Genomic DNA, 17,786 nt, shown 5'->3' on the forward strand with positions numbered 1-17,786 from the left:
CTGACTGGCACCTCACTGTGAGGAAGCAGTGTTTATGCACCACATATAAAGCTGATGACAAACAGTGAGGGGCTCAGGTGACTCTGTTGTGCAGTGGGGGTGGGGGGGCGTCTGGCTCGCACTGTTTGTGCTCTCTTAGAGGGAAGGTGCACTACAGATCAATACAAAGTTGTTCTGAGTGATCACATTTATGCTGTGATAAAACATATTTATACTTATGGGATTGATCTGACCGGGGCTGATCTGGTTACACTTCACTAAGACACTTTATGGTTGCTTTATTATGTAATTCGCAGCCTGAATATCACGTCGTCCAAAGCTAAAAACTGGAAGTGTCACATTCATATTGTATGTAGCTTCACTGTAATGACTGATACCATTTTTTATTTTATTTACCTGTTTATTAAGACAGAGTAAACAGTTAAATGCAGTCTTACTGGTACCAAACGGAGAGAGTATATAACCCCAGTTTTAGCTTCTTTACACTGGCTTCCTGTCTCCTACAGGATCCAATTTAAACCTTTTGTTTTTAAGTCACTTAATGCCCGAGCCCCTCCTTACCTGTCGGAGCTCCTCTCTGCCTATGCTCCAGGAAAAACCACGAGGTCTAGCTCAAAACTAATGCTGTCCATCCCACGGACTAACCTCAACTCCCGTGGTGATAGATCATTCTCTGTAGCAGGTCCCAGACTTTGGAATAGTCTCCCCTTAAATATTAGATCTGCACAAACACTTGAGCAATTTAAATCATTACTAAAGACACAAACCCAAGCAGTTTGGTCTTATTTGAATTAGTTTAGTTATTGTTTTAATTCTTTTATTGTCCTATTATTGTTTTTTATTGTTATTATTGTATTACATTGTTGCTTTTTAATACCATTTTTATATTGTTAAGCACTTTGTGCAGCATCGGCTGTTTGAAATGTGCTATATAAATAAATTTGACCTTGACCTTGACCTTACATACAGTCCTGATGTATCAACTTATTTCTCTCTTTTGTTTGACTCTTTTTCCCTTGTTTTACTTTTAGATCTTTCTTTTATTGCCTTTATATCCTTTGAAGAGGCCCTTACAGCATTAAGAACAAACCTGCCATGATAGTTTTTTATGCTTGATCTCTGAGTAATAAGAAAACTTAGAAGGAAGCTTCAACACGTGTCACGGTGATAACCCTGTAAACCCTGAACGAAAAAAATAATTGCCAGAACGTTTCGAATTTAAAAAAATAGTGTTTATTGAACTTTTAAAACATTTTGTAGTTTTAATTTGTATCATATTTGCTATATCCCGCATTCCTGATTTATTATGTTTCGCTGTTTATTTGTTTGTTAGCAGGATAACTTGAAAAGTTACGGAAGGATTTGGATGAAATTTTACCAGAGGTGAATTACATCGATTCGATCCAGATGTGCTTTCGACTGTTTTTTTCTCCACTGCCAGACACTGTAAAGCTGGACGTCTCATATCACAGCTTTAAATTACACAACAACAAGACATAACAAAAAAACAGATATTTCCCAAAGATTTTAAGATAATATCACAAACTAATCCTGATCCCGAGACAATTCAGTGGGGAGGTGTATGCAGACTCAGACACAGAAATCCGTCTCCTGTGGTGTGGATGCACCAAAGTCTAGCCAAAAATAAGTGATTTAATCTGCTGTGAACTTAAATCCAATTAGACGTCACACTGGCAGTTCATGGTCGTAAATAACACTGATTTTACTTGTCCCCCCTAAAAAAATAAAAAATGTTTTAAAAAATTGCGACAGGTCTGAGGTCATGTTCATGGAGTGCTAACGTGATTCGTTAGCAGCGTCACACCCGGCGAGGACCACATTGCGTCTCTGAGCTGGCACATTAAAATTTCAAGTGGCTGCGGCGTGGCCCTCTGCCTCGCATGGCAACCAAACAGAGCGCCTCTTATTGGGGTTACAAAGCAATATTGTCCTGAATTATTCTAATGGTCGTCTGTTATTGCCTTTGGGCGTGATCTCATATGTAGGCTAACACAAAGAAGGGCCAATACGGAGCAGAATGCGTGTTTACAGCAGACAGTTAAGCATCTTGATAAATGTTCAAAAACAAGGACCTCCCCTGTCTTTACCTCGTCTCAGTTCAGATGCATCACCTTATCACTCATCAGTCAGCTTGAAAATGCTCGTGAACAAGCTACACACCAGAGGTTTTAGAGTATGAATGGTGTTATCCTCTTAAATGAAAGCCTTGTGTGTTCTGGGATGGATTTTAAGCTTTATTAAACTCTAAGGTGAAAGGTCTCCCGGCTACTTATCAGGCCTTTTACTTTTCCTTCACCTTTGGCCCAGGAGTCCACGCTGAACCTCGAGCTGCGAGAGCCCCAGTACAATCATTACACACCAGCTTCCTCTTTGAAGTCCATCTTTAAAAGCATGTACTTGAACAAGAAGTACTGTTATTGTGAGCAGTGATAATAGCAGTGTTATAAACACCCAGTTGTTCTAAAGCTCTCTAAATAACAAATTACTTTTGCGAAAGCCCATCTTTGTCCCAGAAAGACCTTTCTTTCTTTTTTTCCTTTTACAAGTCAGGGCCACACTCAAAGAAAACGTTGCATTGTGCTGCTGTGAGTTGGCCCAGTTTCCAATGGGCATGCCAGTCGGACTTAAGATTTACTAGAAACTCCAGTTTAAAACTCCCTCCCAGCCCTGAGACACTAAGTGACGCCCTGAATCAGGAAAATAATTTGTCATGTGTCACAGATTGATTTAAGTTCAGATTCACCAAATTTGCTTTGGTAAAATTGTGTCTGCAGAGTTAGATCTTCAGCCCAGATAAACGCAGCTGTGGTCTATTTGGATAGCTGAATTCACAGTATGGCTTCAGATTCAGCGAAAATATCATCTGTCTCCACTCATCTCATGTCACTAATATAATAACCTAAGTAGGCTAAGCACCGTAAGAGCCTATCCGAGTACAGTCAGCCCTTTGTGCTCACTCTCCATGGTCAATATCAGACGCAGAGTAGATCCCAACTCTTGCAAGAGAGAGGCAGCGAGCCAAACCTTCAAACAAAGCCTCAAAATGACTACATGTCATATTTAAAAAAGCCTGGACTGCATTTAAAACAAAAGAAAAATACTGCTTTTAACCGTTACTGTGTAACAACGGCAACATTTCATTCTTCCTGTTGAAAAATTAACAGATTAAAGGAACTGTTAACAGGTAAATTAATCTGTGGCATGTGCTGACTGCTGTTACAAAGCTTGAAAAACACTGCAGTCTCTTCCCATTCCTTCTGCTGTGCATTCACTGGGAACTGCGAGGTGAACTGGTTGCAACTTATGAGAAATCCAGTGATATAATAAAACTGATGACTGGGAGGATTCGCAGCGTCCAAGATTTCAGCATACTGACGCAGACATGCTGTCAATCTGCAAATCAAACAGTGAAGCAAAACCAGTAGAAGTCAAGATTTTACAGGAACAAAAACATTCTGATTCTGTCTCCCAGTAACACAGCATCTTACTTCTATAATATCAGGTGATGGGAATGTAAACCTACACACAACATTCACCATTAGGAGTGAAAACAAGACAATTTGTTTTTTTAAACAGCCCATGTCCTCATTCCTGTAACTGAAGGAGCTGTCAGCTGCCATTAACCCAGCCGACCACATCACTGTGTTTCTGCAGCCAACCTCCTGCTCACTGAGGGTCCTCTGCCCTGCTCTGCATTGCTCTGTCACATCCAGCCATTGCTCGCTGCTGTGAACAAATGCTTTCTTTAAGCCACCACAAAAGAATGCCAACGGTTACTGGTCAACTGGGTCCTGCCAGACAAACCCGATTCAGTTAGGGGAGAATGTGGGTAACGTTTTTTTGTTTTTGTTTTGTTAGATTTTTGTAAATATACCTACTCAAAAAGAGAAAATAATAACAATAATGTATCTATATTTTAAAATGCAGACATATTTATATTTTAATAAGAATATTATGGATCGTATGAGACCTCGGATTTAACTTTGAAATTCACTTTTCTCCCTGACTTACAAGTTTTAAATTTCCCAGCACCAAATGTTGCTGGCACGGTGGAGCAGTGGTTAGCACTGTTGTCTCACAGCAACAAGGTTCTTGGTTTGAACCTTCCGTTCGCCTGGGGCTTTTCTGCATGTTTGCATGTTCTCCATGTCCCTGTGTGGGTTCTCCTTGTCCAGGTACTCAGCATTCCTCCACAGTCCAAAGACATTACAGGCGTAAAAGGTTGACTGCCTCTCTGTGTTGGCCCTGCGACCCATCCAGGGTTTACCCTGCCTTGACCTGTGACAGCCGGGAAAGGCTGCTAGTCTCTGTGACCCTCAATTGTACCAGTGGGTTCATTCCACTGCAGGGCAACGTGCCACTGCATGTGGCGAATAAAATTTGAAATTTGCGTGGATAAAAAAAAAGCAGAAAAGACAACACCAGATGTTGCTCTTTCTGAGACAAACTGAGGAGCTATTGAAGCGTCTTTTGGGGAATTTCTGCTTTGTTTTTCATGAAATTTCTTTCCCCCTGAAATGAAGACCAACAGGCTGCACTTTGCAAAATGCAGCCAAATAGAGCTCATTTTGAAACCCTTACTATACATTTTGCGTGCTTGGAAAGCATCCAATCACGATCCAGGTGACAGTGAACCGCCATCGAGCTCATCCACTGATCAAAGCCTCTCCATTTTAGCTCAAAAGAGCACAGAGCTCAGGCTGTACCCAAGACTTGGGTACAGAGGCTCTTTTTTTTGCCCCCACCACCAAATAACAGGAATGCACATAAGAGCTTCCCCTCTTCCCTCCACCCCGCTACCCCTTTCATAACTCAGCTCTCATTTGGCGGTTTAATTAGGCTTTACCTTGTTTGAGGCTGCTGGAGCAAGAACTTCTGGGGAAGCATGTGAAAACAGGGGGGGTCACTTAACCCATTTGGCCGCAGAACTCTCTGGACCAAGTCTGCGGCTCAGTAGAGTCACAGAGCAGGTAATTAAACATAAAAATAGTTTTAGTTTTATGAGCTTAACTGGTCTTTCTCCTCCCCAAACTAACACTTTTGGGATGAAACAAAAGGCCAATCATCACCCAACAACTGCTGGACCACACTAATGCTCTTCACTCAATAAAATCCCTGCAGCCAGATGCAGATCCAGCTGTGCTTTCCCATAAGACTGGATATTGTCTTTTAATTTAAAATTTAAAACCACTTTAAAAAGAAAAATAATAATTAAACACCTTCAACATGTGATAAGCATTTTCTAAGCTAGGGCTCACAAACAATGTTTTGTATTACCTTAAGCTAACCAGCGGGCTAGCTTAGAAGACACTGTTATTATTCTTCACCGCCTCAATGTTTCATCATCCTTGGAGTTTGTAGTTTTAAGCCTTTTTTAAATATAAGCTACGGCCAATGAGTTATAAAGAAACCTCTAAAAAGAAAAAAGTAAACTCAGCAAATGGTATGATTTTTTTTTGTTCAGCTAGTATCTGAAATCAAAGCTCTAGTTACAGTCGGCTAACCCAAAGTGAATGTAGTTAACAGGGATTACGTGTCCTACTGATGGCCTGTTATAATAGAAGAAATTACTAGAAGATAAGCCTGATGTCAAAAAGGAGAGACCTTTCTGATGCCACAAAGGTTCTGACCAGATACAAGCTGGGAAAATTGACCTAAACTGAACTTTTTTAAGTTTTCTTTGGTGAAATATCAGAAAACAGATCTGACATCCAGGCTATGAAAGCTTGTGTCTGTTCCTCTGTTGAAACTATGTTGAAACTATGTTGAAGCTACGTTGAAGCTACGTTGAAACTATGTTGAAGCTACGTTGAAGCTACGTTGAAACTATGTTGAAGCTACGTTGAAACTATGATCTATCCCACGATATTGATCAAATCTGAACAAACATGAGATTTAGATGAATTTGGATTTAGACTATAAAACTGATTTGCTTGCAGTTTTTGACAGTTCTTTTTACTTTTAGCTTAAAAGGGTTTTTTTGTGGTTCTCTGCCACACTTACAAAGTTGTGAGGGTTTCAAAAATATAGGGAAATGGTTGGTTCACCACATGTGAAGGAACATAATTCATAAAGTTCTCATAATATGAAACTAAAAATTGCATAAATTTAACAAATAAAGTTACTCTAAATTTAAAATACATCAGCTCATTGTGAGGGAGTCAGGTGGGAGGACTGATTGCTTTTCACAAGAAAGACGTGGCAAAGATCAACAACTTCAGTTTTTTATAATAAAGCTCAGTATTTAACACTAAAATATCTGCTGTAGCACATCTCTTCACTCCGCATGTCTTTTTTCATTTTATGACTGCGTCACCAAAAAAAAAAAAGCTTCACAGCTATAGGTTTTAAAGAGGCTCTAAGAGTCCTTCATCAGTGTGGCAAAGCAGCTGCAGCCACAGTGAATTCACAGCTGTTACACTGGATTGTAATGACTGGAGGAAAAGAAGCATATAAAACACACATAACCTAACAAACCAACATGTAACCAGCCATTCTTCAGGCTATTTAATCCTTTAGTCGATCACTTTTCTTGATCGTGTATGAATGTAAACTTCTGCTAACTTTTAGGCATTTGCTCGGACAAAAGACACGGCACGGATATTACTTACTCGCTCTTTTAACCATTTTATAGATAAACAAAGAGCAATAAGCAAAATTGACACTAATTATATGTCTGTGTCGTAGCATCTGTTAAAGTCAACTACCTTGTGCTTTAGGTTTTCAGTGCAGTGCTGAGATCAACTAAACTGTAACATTTTTAGTCGTTGAGTTTAATAAACCGGATGTGTTTACAAACCTCATAGCTTTTCTCTGTGTCATATAAATTGGATTTTCATTTGTTTTTTGGAGGTTTCTTCACACAGTAAGTAATGTATTAAACCATTAGAAAACACACAATAAACAATGTATAATTTTTATTTTTTTTTAACTTTACAAAGGGTTGCAAAGCATTTAGACATTTCAGTTAGGGCTGTGCGATATGACCAAAATCTCATATCCCAATATAAGAATTCTATCGTCCGATAACGATATAAATCACAAAAATGTAACATTTACTGTAAATTCTGTGAATCTCGGGCAGCTCGACTTGCGTGAAGTGTTGCTGGAGTCGAGTGTTTTAACCGATGCATGAAACTACACATTTTTAGACATAAGTTGTAACAGCCGCCGTTTTCTTTGTGAGTATTTATTACACGGCGTGCTGCGGGGAAAAGCCTGTTCTAACGTTTAAGTCTAAGGTTTATTTTTTAGCACCTGGCGTCTTTTTTTTAATTCTCATCCGTAAATAATCTGCTCTTTCACGTGATTCAGTTTATTTTGAAAAGTCTCAACAGGATCTTGAGCTTTATTGTGAAAGGTTTACGTGGAACATAAACAAGCGGACACGCGATGCTGTTACCGTCGTTGTTGCTAAACACAACGCATAAAAACAGGCACTTGTCCGTCCGTAGTGTGGTTATATTAAATATAAGATAAAGAGAGAACTTTAAGAAATGAATATAGCCACTACAGTGACCATCAAAACGGTGAAAAAATATTGCCGTAAACAGTTTATTTTGCGACACCACGAAACAAACGATAGCGTAAAATGAAACGATAGACGTTTTTATATCGTCATCCGATATATATCGTTATATCGAACAGCCCTAATTTCAGTTTTTCCCAGCATTCATCAGGTGAGGTTAGTTATTGTCTGTTTTATTGTATTTCATTTCTATTGTGACTCCATCATTTTCTTCTCTAGAAAAAAATCCAGGCACTCATCGAAATAAAAACATAAGCATTGAGTTGTTTTTCTCTGGCTTTCAGTTTGTTCCCAATGGAGATTCAAGTGCTTCGACTAAACACTGTATAAGAGAGAGACATGGAACTCAAAGAATCACTAATAGAAGTTTTTGGGAGGACTCCATAATGGCTCCAGATGGCGGTTGTCCCACCACTGCCTCTAAGAAGAGCCAATCATCAGCCAAACTAGTAAACCATGTGGGCTAGTTGTGTTATTGCACTGCTGGTGAACACCATTTACAATAAACATGTAGGTAAATGTACTTACAGTCTTTCTAATGGTAATATCTGTTCAGATCTCCTGTGGGAGGAGTCAAAGTCACTGAACTTTCACACAGCCATGAACGAAGCCGTCATGGTGTGTAGCTTTGCATGTGTAGTACAAGTATAAAATGTTGACAACCAAAGCTTTTAACCTGATTTCAAGTTTAACTTTGGCTTCCAATTATTATTAAAACCAGATGATTAAGATAAAACAAACTACTGTTTTCTAATAATAGTATTATTTTGCCTTTTAGTACCTTAATTCCCTTTAATTTTACACTTCTCTAAAACTCCAGATTCATTCTGTTCACATTTTTTTATTAATTTATTTAAAATTAACATAATTTCAAATGGACTTTCTTAATTTAAAACTTGATTAAAACTTTGGACGGGGCCAGTACGGCTGCTGAGTGGTGAGCACAGGCAGTATAAAGCATGGATCTTAAAGGTGAAGCCAGCGCGGAAGTGCCTTAAACTTAAACCTGCGTTCTTCTTAATAGCCAGTAGGGGCCAACAGCTGGACTTCTAGTTGTATAGAAGTTAATAGGAGAACAACCTTCCAACCTGCCCTCTCTAAACTCTGTCCTGATGAGTTTATGGACTCACTGAATAAACATCAAGCCCAATTTGGAAATTTTAGTCATTCTAAGAGTCTCTAGAGGATAATCGTGGGTGCATTCGTAGGGAAAAGGTGGGCGTTTTTACAGTGAAATGATGCTCAACTTGAGGCTTCATAATGGGACTTCACAAACCAGTGGACGTCTGGTTAGTAACCATGGTGGCTACTTCCATCTTTCATAGTGTCTGTAGTTTTGTCAGATCTGCCAGAGCAAAATGCAAACACAACATGCAAAAGTGTCACAGCGCTGTCTTGCTGTGAGCCAGTGATGCCCAACTCACCACTGTGCTGCTACTGGCCTCCATGCTGGTGGTGGATGCATGTACAAACCCCAGCAGAACTTCTCCATATTTAAGGTGGGCAGGAAAACTAACCAAACATTCCCCCAAACTCTTACCTAGATACAGCGAGGCATTCTCCTTCTTCACATTGTCGTCCAGGTAGGTGGGCCCCAGCGTGTAGATGGGCGTGGACCCCATGCCAACCAGGATCTGAGCGATGACGAACAGCGCGACGTACAGGTTGTGCTCGTTGCCCTCCTGGTCTCTGGGACAGGAAGTGATGTCAACGCGATCCCTGCTGCTGGCATTGCTATTCATGCACAGGCCCTCGTTGGCCGAAGATGAGTTGACCTCCTGGATCTGGTAGGGCGGGGAGATGAAATGAGGTAAGGAGAATAGGGCAGCACCCACAGCGATGAAAATGCCCCCCACTGCCAGCCAGCGAGGCCTCTGGCCCCGCCCACCAAAGTAGCTGATGAAGACGACCACCAGGAGGCTCCCGATGTCGAAACAGCTGACGAGCAGGCCGGACTCTGAGCTCCTCAAGCTGTACCTTTTCTCTATGGTGGTGATGACGCTGCTGAGGTAGCCAGACACCATGAGCGACTGGATGAACGTCAGGTAGCACATGCAGAACAGGAAGCAGCGAGAGTCCTGCAAGATGACGCCAAGGTGCTTCCGACTGGGCAGACGAATCTGAGCTAGCCTGGCTGCGAAAAACCCCGGGGGCTTCCTCCTAGCCATGTGTTTACTCCTTCGGATCTCCGTGTTCTCCATGTACGAGGTCGGCCTATTCAGCGCCGACTTCCCTGGCTTTGGCGGGTAGTTTGCTCTCGTTGGGGACTCGGCCTGGAATGACTCAGTGTTGGGCGGGATCTGGATGAACTCTGTGCTCTCCTCGGCCGTTATGGACATCCGCACTGAGCTCGCCAGTAAGGTTTTCTCCTGAGATGCAGCTTCGCTTAAAACAGGCAAACTTTTTGATTTGAAGTTCGTACCTGGATCCTCCACCTCGCTGGAAAACCCATCCTCCTTCTGAAGGGACTCGGACAGCTCTGCTTCCTCGTGGTCGGCCATCATTTTCAGTCAATTTTCTTTAGAGATTCAAAAAAAACAAGCCGGCCCAGTCAAAGAACACATTTACAGTTCAGGGGCTGCTGGCCATCACATCTATTATTAATAGGATCACCTACTCCCACAAAGAGACCCAAAAAAGCAACAATGACAAGCACGCTCACAGCCTCTACTTTATCTCTGCTGCAGGACAGCAGACAGCTCTGGGATTGTTTATCTTGTCATGCACACTTGCCTTCTGCCACCATCCACCATAATCCGGAGGTGGAGACCGCTCAGGCCTCCTCTGCTCGGCCAGCGGAGCTCCGGGGCCAGGGCTCCCTGCAGATGCTTGCTTCAGCAGGACGCTGGTGCTCCTGGGTCGGGAGCAGGGATGACATTAATTCACAGAGCATCCCTGACAGCCCTGCCGATGCAGATCACACAGCCGCAATAATGTCACTTCTTTCATCAGGTTGCATGATCGTCGTCCCCTGCTCCTCCTAACTCCTGCCCAAGTCAAGGGCAACCCCGACTCCAATGTTATCACCGCACCAGCTGTCCTCCCAGCGGGCGAGGGGGGCTGGCATTTAGGGATTATCTTTCGGTGCAAATTCCTGGGGAGGAACATGAACGAATAAAAATCAGGGAAACGGGGAGAAGTCGTCGAGGAGAACCAAAGACAGCGAGCAGAGACAGAGCTGCAGCTCACTGCAGTGCTGCTCGGCTGCTGTCTGTCGCTGTTTTGAAAACAACCAGGTTCCATCCAGGAAACACTTCAAAATAAAAGCTACAATTTTAGTGACAAAACTCGCAAGACACACAACATCATAACTGTGAAATGTAATGGTCATTTCGGGCTTTCTAGACTATTTAAGATAATATAGCTTGCAGTAACTTTCCCGACCAATGCACGTTTTCACAATTATCTCCACACGGCTTCAAATATTGCAAAAATAAATAAAACAAAAAACCGGAATCCCATTAACTGTATATTACATCTAAAAAACGTTTTCTGTGTATATTCACGTGCCTCTATAAATAATCACTCTTGAACATGTGACTGAATCTACGATGTTTAATATTAAATTCGGTCTGCTTAACACAAACAGAATAAATTCCTAACAGCAAAATTAGCAAATTAGAAGAAAGGCCGTCGGAATTATCACAATTTTACTGTTTGTTTGCTTGTTGTTGTTGTTCTTTTTAATGTAGGGTTTACAATATAATGTATGGAAGATTAAAATGTTTTATTTTGAAAAGAACCATGGCTAACGGCCATACAGCTAGCGGCTAACAACCCGTAACAATAACAATATCGACATTGTCTTTCATTAACCTGACATACGATAAAGATGAGACATCATTCAGACCTTCATGTCCAACTTCCACTAAATAAAACTCAAGGGCTGGTAGTGAAGAGTCGTTCAAGCAACGTCCATGTTAAAATATTCCACATCCAAAACATCATGTAGCAAATTAGTGGAGAAAATACCGGAAAAGTGTTTTCAAAATAAAATAAAAGCGTCAGAAAAAAGGGGGCGATCGCTCATTAAAGCAAGGGAACTTTGGAGATTCAATTTGAGGAATAGCAGGTATTTAAAATACCAGTTTGGCCAGTAGCCGATGCACCCGAGTTTGTTTATTTGTTTGTTATTTATTCATACTGTAGTGTCAAATCAAAAGATAAGCTAAACTGTTTCAAATCTTTCAGCTCTTTGACAAAGATAGCAGATGTAAAGAGCAAAGAACACCCCCTCTGTGTGAGAGTAAAAAAGCCAAGCAAAGGTTAGACGAAATTTCGAGTTATTAGGTCAGAGGCTGAAACAAGTTTCCACAGGTATCAGTCAGTGAGGCCAATACTTGAGTATGTGACCAATATATAAATATTAAATTAAGCCTTTTTATCTTACATTTTTATCCAGATCATAAAATAGCCAAAGAGTTTAGATAAAAGTTAAATATAAATTAAAATCTAAAAAAGTGAGAACAATGAGATTGTGAAAAAAATATTAGAATACAAAAACACATACTGCATGTTAAATATACAATATACACTTAATGATAAGTATTTATTTATTTGTTTAGTTAAAACATCATGCAGCATAATAAGCATAATGTGGTTTCAAACTTCTCTGAGGGCTAAATGAAGACCTGCAATGCTTTGCCTAAAGTATGTAGATACCAGTGTTGGTCAAGTTACTTGAAAAAAGTAATCAGTAACTAATTCTGATTACTTCCCCCAAAAGTAATCCCGTTACTTTACTGATTACCTATTTTCAAAAGTAATTAGTTACTTAGTTACTTATTTAAAAAATGATTTACAACCTGAACAGGTAATAAAGCAATAGATCTTTCTATTTTAATCCATCATATAAAATGTAATCAAATGAAAAAGTCTTGTTTTATTAGTTTTAGTCTTTTAACTTTATGCATGAAGCAAACATTAAATTATATGCAACATTCTCTGACTGGAAGAAATTTGTTTAACATTTAAACTTATTTTCTGCACATTCCAGCATATAAAATAAAATAGTTTTTTGTGTTTACACTCACTCTTTCAAACAGATGCAAGTAAAACACAGCAGAAAATAAATAAAATCAAAGACTAGCGGTCCTGTTGCTCTATTTTCACCCGTATAGCAGGAGTGGGGCAGGAGGTTTGCCCTGGTGCAGGTGTGTTGCAGAGGTCAGTGGAAGGATCTGGGAGTTTCACAGTCCCGTGGCAGCGTACTGTCGGTGCTTGCTCAGATGTTTAGGGGTTTTTTTCGCTGTAAAAAGAAGTTTGCTTCCCACGCAGTGAACAGCAGACGCTAATGTTTTTGTCACTTTTTACGGAATCAAACGCAGCGTGCTTACGGGAAAGTAACAGTAATCTAATGACCTTTTTTGCAATAGTAATCCCTTACTTTACTCATTACTTAAAAAATGCAGTCGGATTACAGTAACAGTAACGCGTTACTTGTAACGCCTTACTGCCCATCTCTGGTAGATACATAAGAAAAAACATATAAAAACCACAAATATTATTATCAGGCATCCAAATTCAAAAACAACCCAAAAAAATGAGATGCAGACACTGAGCATGGGAGCAGGCATTTACACCCATTTAGCCAGATGAGACCTTAGAGAAGTCCAACACTGATTTTGTGCAACAACACGTCCACAATCATTGTTTCAGTTCATCGCAAAGATGAAAGATTAAGTTACAATTATCATGCAGATTGTCTTTATGGACCCAGCTTTGCTGGCATGAACACTATCAAGTAAACACTGTATAGGGGCTTCCACAAGAGTTTGCAAAAGACAAGATTATTTAAGTTCAGTAGCATGAAGAAACATTTGAAAACAAAAACTATAATAACTTACAAAAAACACAATAAAGTAAAATCTTTTATTTTTTTTTATTAAATTTGCTAAAATATCAAGCAAAATGAGGAATTTGTACATGTGTTTATTGAGCGTGTGATGTCTACATCTCAGTCAAGTGTAGTTTGAAAATTAAACATTCTCAAAATAGAAACTCATAGAAACAAATAGCCAAAAAAAACTTATCTCTGGAAACTAACTGAATTAAAATCCAGCTAGAATAAAAACAAAATATTGACAACTAATGAAAAACAAACTGTAAAAAAAAAACCAGACACCATTTAAAAGTTTACAAAGGGTGCCCATATACTTTTGGGATATGAAGGTAAGTGACCTGAGCTTGAGAAAAGAGCACAAGAACGCAGCGACCTCTGGTGGTTAATATGAAAACAACAAATACAGAAACCTGCATTTAAATTAATCACATTTTTCACATTATTATTAATATTTAACACATTTAAAATTACCCTCATGATTAATATTCACAATAAAAATATTAGCCAAACATCATGAAGTCTGTATGTGTTTCATAGTCCTTCATAGTTATAGTCCTATGGGACTATTAAGCTGAAGTCCAGCATAGAGCGGCTGAGTGAATGTGGTCTGGACTCTGTGGAGGAGAGTCATGGTTTCAGAGACGCTGTAGAAGGACAAAATACCTGCTCTGTGATCCAGGTACACTCCTACTCTGGAGGAACGAGGACCTGAGACAGGAGTGGTAATATATGTTTGAAATTATAACGATGTTTATAAAATCCCAAAGCCCACGACTTGTCATTTTCTCCAAATTTGTTTTCAGTGTTTTTATCTTTGTATGCCACCACCACTAAAGCACCCCCTGAATCTTTCTCCACCTCCCAGTAACAACGTCCGTCAGACTCTCTCTACTCAGAACCTGACCTCTAGCAGTACATCTGTCCGGATGATTAGGATAACATTGTATTACCGTCATGAATGTCGCTTTTCTGTTTTTTTTCTGATAGTAACACATATTTGTTTGCTGTGTTTGGATCCAGTGTGATTTCTAGGGGTGCAACTCAAAATTCACGGTTGGATATTTTTTCGATACAAAAAAATGTTCATGCCTTTTTAATTTGTCATTTATTAAAATTATAAATATATATTTTAACTCAAAAGTACAGTTTTTAAATTTAATGTTGCTGAAACAACAAAGTAATAAAAAAAATAAATCTATCTGATTGAGAAATCACTCATCTTTGGAAAAGAGAGTTTATTACAGAGAAATGTCTCTTTCCAAAATAAAAGCTATACTATACGCTTCTTCTGGGCTATATTCAATTTCTCAGCAGCATATTAAACATATCAGGTCCCCATAAGAAGAATCATGTGCTAACGGCTGTCTAAATGACTCGGGTAAAGTTTGTAGCATGCGTGCTTGTTGTTTTTGTCTGCTTCCACTTGTCTTTGCACTAGGATGATGTCGGAGTAAATGTGCAGTCATATTCGTTGTGTTCCCACTAGTGCTGTCAGCGTTAATCTGAAATGAGGTTAATGCCACAACACGGCAAATCTCCGTTAATGAGCTACCGCAGATCGCCCCGTGCATGGGGCTGGACGGCGCTAACGCACTAGTTCCCATCAATGTAATTGAGCATTGCGTGGCACATCTGACATACTGTTTTACTTTAGTCCATGACGCGCTTACCTTCAGGGTCATACGTCACATGAAGACCAAAATAATTCCAAAGGCCAGATCTGAATGAGGGTGGGGGAGGTTCAATTTGCCATGTTGCAACGACCTTAGCTTCTGTCTTGCTAGCTTGCGCTGCACTCAGTGGATCTGCGCTCAACAGTGCAGCCTAGGCGGAGTAGTCGAACGCAGATCCTCTGAGCATCATCAGAAGAAAAGTTGATAAAATAAATTAAGAATTTTGTATTGTTCGATATGCCTACCGAACCGAAAGCACCGTATCCAACGGTTCAATATCGATACGAGTATCGTTGCACCCCTAGTGATTTCACATGAATATTTCAAGAATTCATCTCTGGTCTTTGGCTCAGATTCTGGTAGTGAACCATCCACATTAGTGATTTTCATTAAGATATTTGTCCATTTCTCTCTTAGAATTGATTGTAGTATATCTCTGGTCTCTGATAGTGCCCTTTGCACTCTGTCAAAATGCTGCAGACAAAAGGAGTGGATTGTAATAAAGCATATAGACTCACTGAGTGCTGACAGTGAGGGGTAGTTGTGTAGAAACTGGATGTGATCCTCTGTGTGTGAGAGCTGCTTCAGCTCAGCATCTTTCCTCTTCAGCTCAGTGATCTCCTGCTCCAGCTTCTCCTGAAGCTCTTTGACTCGACTCACTTCAGTTTCCTGCTGGGATCTGATCTGCTGCTTCACATCAGAGCTTCTTTTCTGGATGAGATGGATCAGCTCAGTGAAGATCTTCTCACTGTGCTCCACTGTTTGATCAGCAGACTGATTGATGGCCTCCACCTCCTGTTGAAGCAGCTTCACATCTTTCTCTCTGTCCTGGATTCTCTGCTGGATGTTTTGTCGACTCACCTCCAGCTCTCTCTGCCTCTCAGTCCTTTCTGCTGCAGCTGAGACTGTGTCGTGGCCTTTATGTTCATCCACAGAGCAGAGATAACAGATACACTGCTGATCCAGTACGGCAGAACATCTTCATCACCTCATCATGACGAGAGCAGATGTTCTCCTGGAGCTTCTTGGAGGGCTCCACCAGCTTGTGTTTCCTGAATGTAGGTGAATCATAATGAGGATTAAGGTGTTTCTCACAGTAAGAAACCAAACACACCACAACCATCTTTGTAGTTGTTGTAGAACAGCAAAGTCGATAAAAAGAGGAGGTCAGGGCGGATGGACGAGCCAACAATGCATCTTTATAATCAAACTTTAACCTCTTATGATTTCAGAAACAATAAACAAGATGCTTTTTTCCTTCCATGAGAAATTAAAATAATGATAGTGATGGCATTTTAAGTCAAAATTTCCACTGAGGGGGTACTTTTGAATTCTTTTCTTTTTTCTTCCAGCAGAGTAACTTTATACAGAAAAATGACCAAAAAAAGCCATAACTGAATACTCAGCTGAGAGAGCCTCATTCAGCTGTTTAATAAACACACAAACCGTCAAGTCTAATTGTCAGATATTGTTAGAGCCCAAAATAGGTCTTCATAGCAAGGTGTATCTGGTGTAAAGTTGGATATTTTAACATGAGAATCTGTGAGGATTGACTCAGTTTGGCTCGAGTGGCCATTGGAGCAACATTATCTTTTACCATGTCGGATCATTTTTCACAAACAGCTGCTTAAAAGCAGGATGAACGTCAAGACTTGTGCGCAGTGGAGTAAATCAGTAAATCATTTAAGCTGCTTTCCAGAAGAAGAAGTTTTATTTATTTATTTGTGGGTACAAAGTCACAGTGAACTGAACAAACTATACGTGCTGTTTCCTTTGTCGGTGTGATTGGATGAAATGTGTCACTTAAAGAAGAGTGACTTTCAGTTTTGTTTTTTGTAATTAAGATCCTTCTGATCAGATCCGTGTTACGCACCAGCTGCTCACTGCAAGATATCTTATCAAAAAGTCTGTGAGGAGCGATAGGGGAGAAATTAATTTCAGTGAGAGCTGCAGCGCTGAACATTCAGACTGTTGAGTCTAAATACAACTGGAACGGTTTTATTTTGTTAGAGTCAATGATTAAACATCTAAACAGTCAAATTTTTAAAATTGACATTCAATCTACAAACAGGTTTGAAAAAGTTATTTTTTTAATGTGTTTTTTAAATAATTAGCTATGTCTTCACTCACCGTCCGTATTTATTTGACTCTTCTTTGAGTGTGTTGACATTTTAAAAGTACCTACATGTAGCAAATACTTGACACTTTACTGTCTGGTGAGGCTCACACTGGATTTTTGAAATTCAAAGTTCCTCCACAGATGTAGGAGTTAAAAATGTGCATACCATGGCACACATCCATAATACAAGACAAAATCATAAGAATCAAGAGAAAATATAGTTGAGCATTATGCTGTCCTATAGAAGAGGCTGTGAAGTTTAGGTGAGCTTTCAGTGTGTAGTCTGTTTGTCACGGGGACGCAACGGACTCAGCTTGTAGAATGAAAGTCAAAACTCAGGAACAGGTCAGTCTTTTCCACAAGTCAGAGATTTACAGAGGTTTTACTAGCTGAGGTTTTTCAATGACGCAGTGAAGAATAGCACTGAGCCAATATTTTAAATACTGGCTCAGGAAATCAGGCAGATCAGCGGCAGGTGGTTGATTAAGCAGGTGTGTGGGCCAAGATGAGCTCCGCCCAGGCAGACAGAGGAGAGGAAGGAGAGAGAAACAATAACAAAACAAGCATGTGGACTGAAAAACAGCCATGAACCCACGGAGACCA

General features: G+C 40.0%; 2 protein-coding genes across 3 annotated transcripts in view; both read right to left on the bottom strand.

The window, feature by feature from the left end:
- LOC102796233 (solute carrier organic anion transporter family member 5A1-like) overlaps positions 1-10,761 on the bottom strand; it is a 56,100-nt gene extending 45,339 nt beyond the window's left edge. Inside the window, exons 1-2 of one of the 2 annotated variants that reach the window (XM_087832079.1) lie at positions 10,283-10,761; positions 9,090-10,067 (exon numbers count right to left, since the gene is read on the bottom strand). In XM_087832079.1, the coding sequence (XP_087688205.1) occupies positions 9,090-10,053 (964 nt within the window). In that variant the 5' untranslated portion in view covers positions 10,054-10,067; positions 10,283-10,761. Of the gene's footprint in view, positions 1-9,089 lie in introns of both variants that reach the window. The other variant, XM_087832078.1, reaches the window with a different exon arrangement.
- A 2,650-nt stretch (positions 10,762-13,411) lies between these two features.
- LOC148097505 (uncharacterized) lies at positions 13,412-16,187 on the bottom strand. The gene is made up of 3 exons (XM_087832412.1): positions 16,179-16,187; positions 15,583-15,859; positions 13,412-14,099 (listed from the first exon to the last, which is right to left on the bottom strand). Exons 1-3 carry the CDS (start codon positions 16,185-16,187, stop codon positions 13,939-13,941), a joined length of 447 nt encoding a protein of 148 aa, XP_087688538.1. The 3' UTR covers positions 13,412-13,938.
- Positions 16,188-17,786: the final 1,599 nt, after the last annotated feature.

The sequence above is a fragment of the Neolamprologus brichardi genome, chromosome 18, assembly GCF_056152115.1.
Source record: "Neolamprologus brichardi isolate AB-2024 chromosome 18, ASM5615211v1, whole genome shotgun sequence".
Lineage (NCBI taxonomy): Eukaryota > Metazoa > Chordata > Actinopteri > Cichliformes > Cichlidae > Neolamprologus > Neolamprologus brichardi.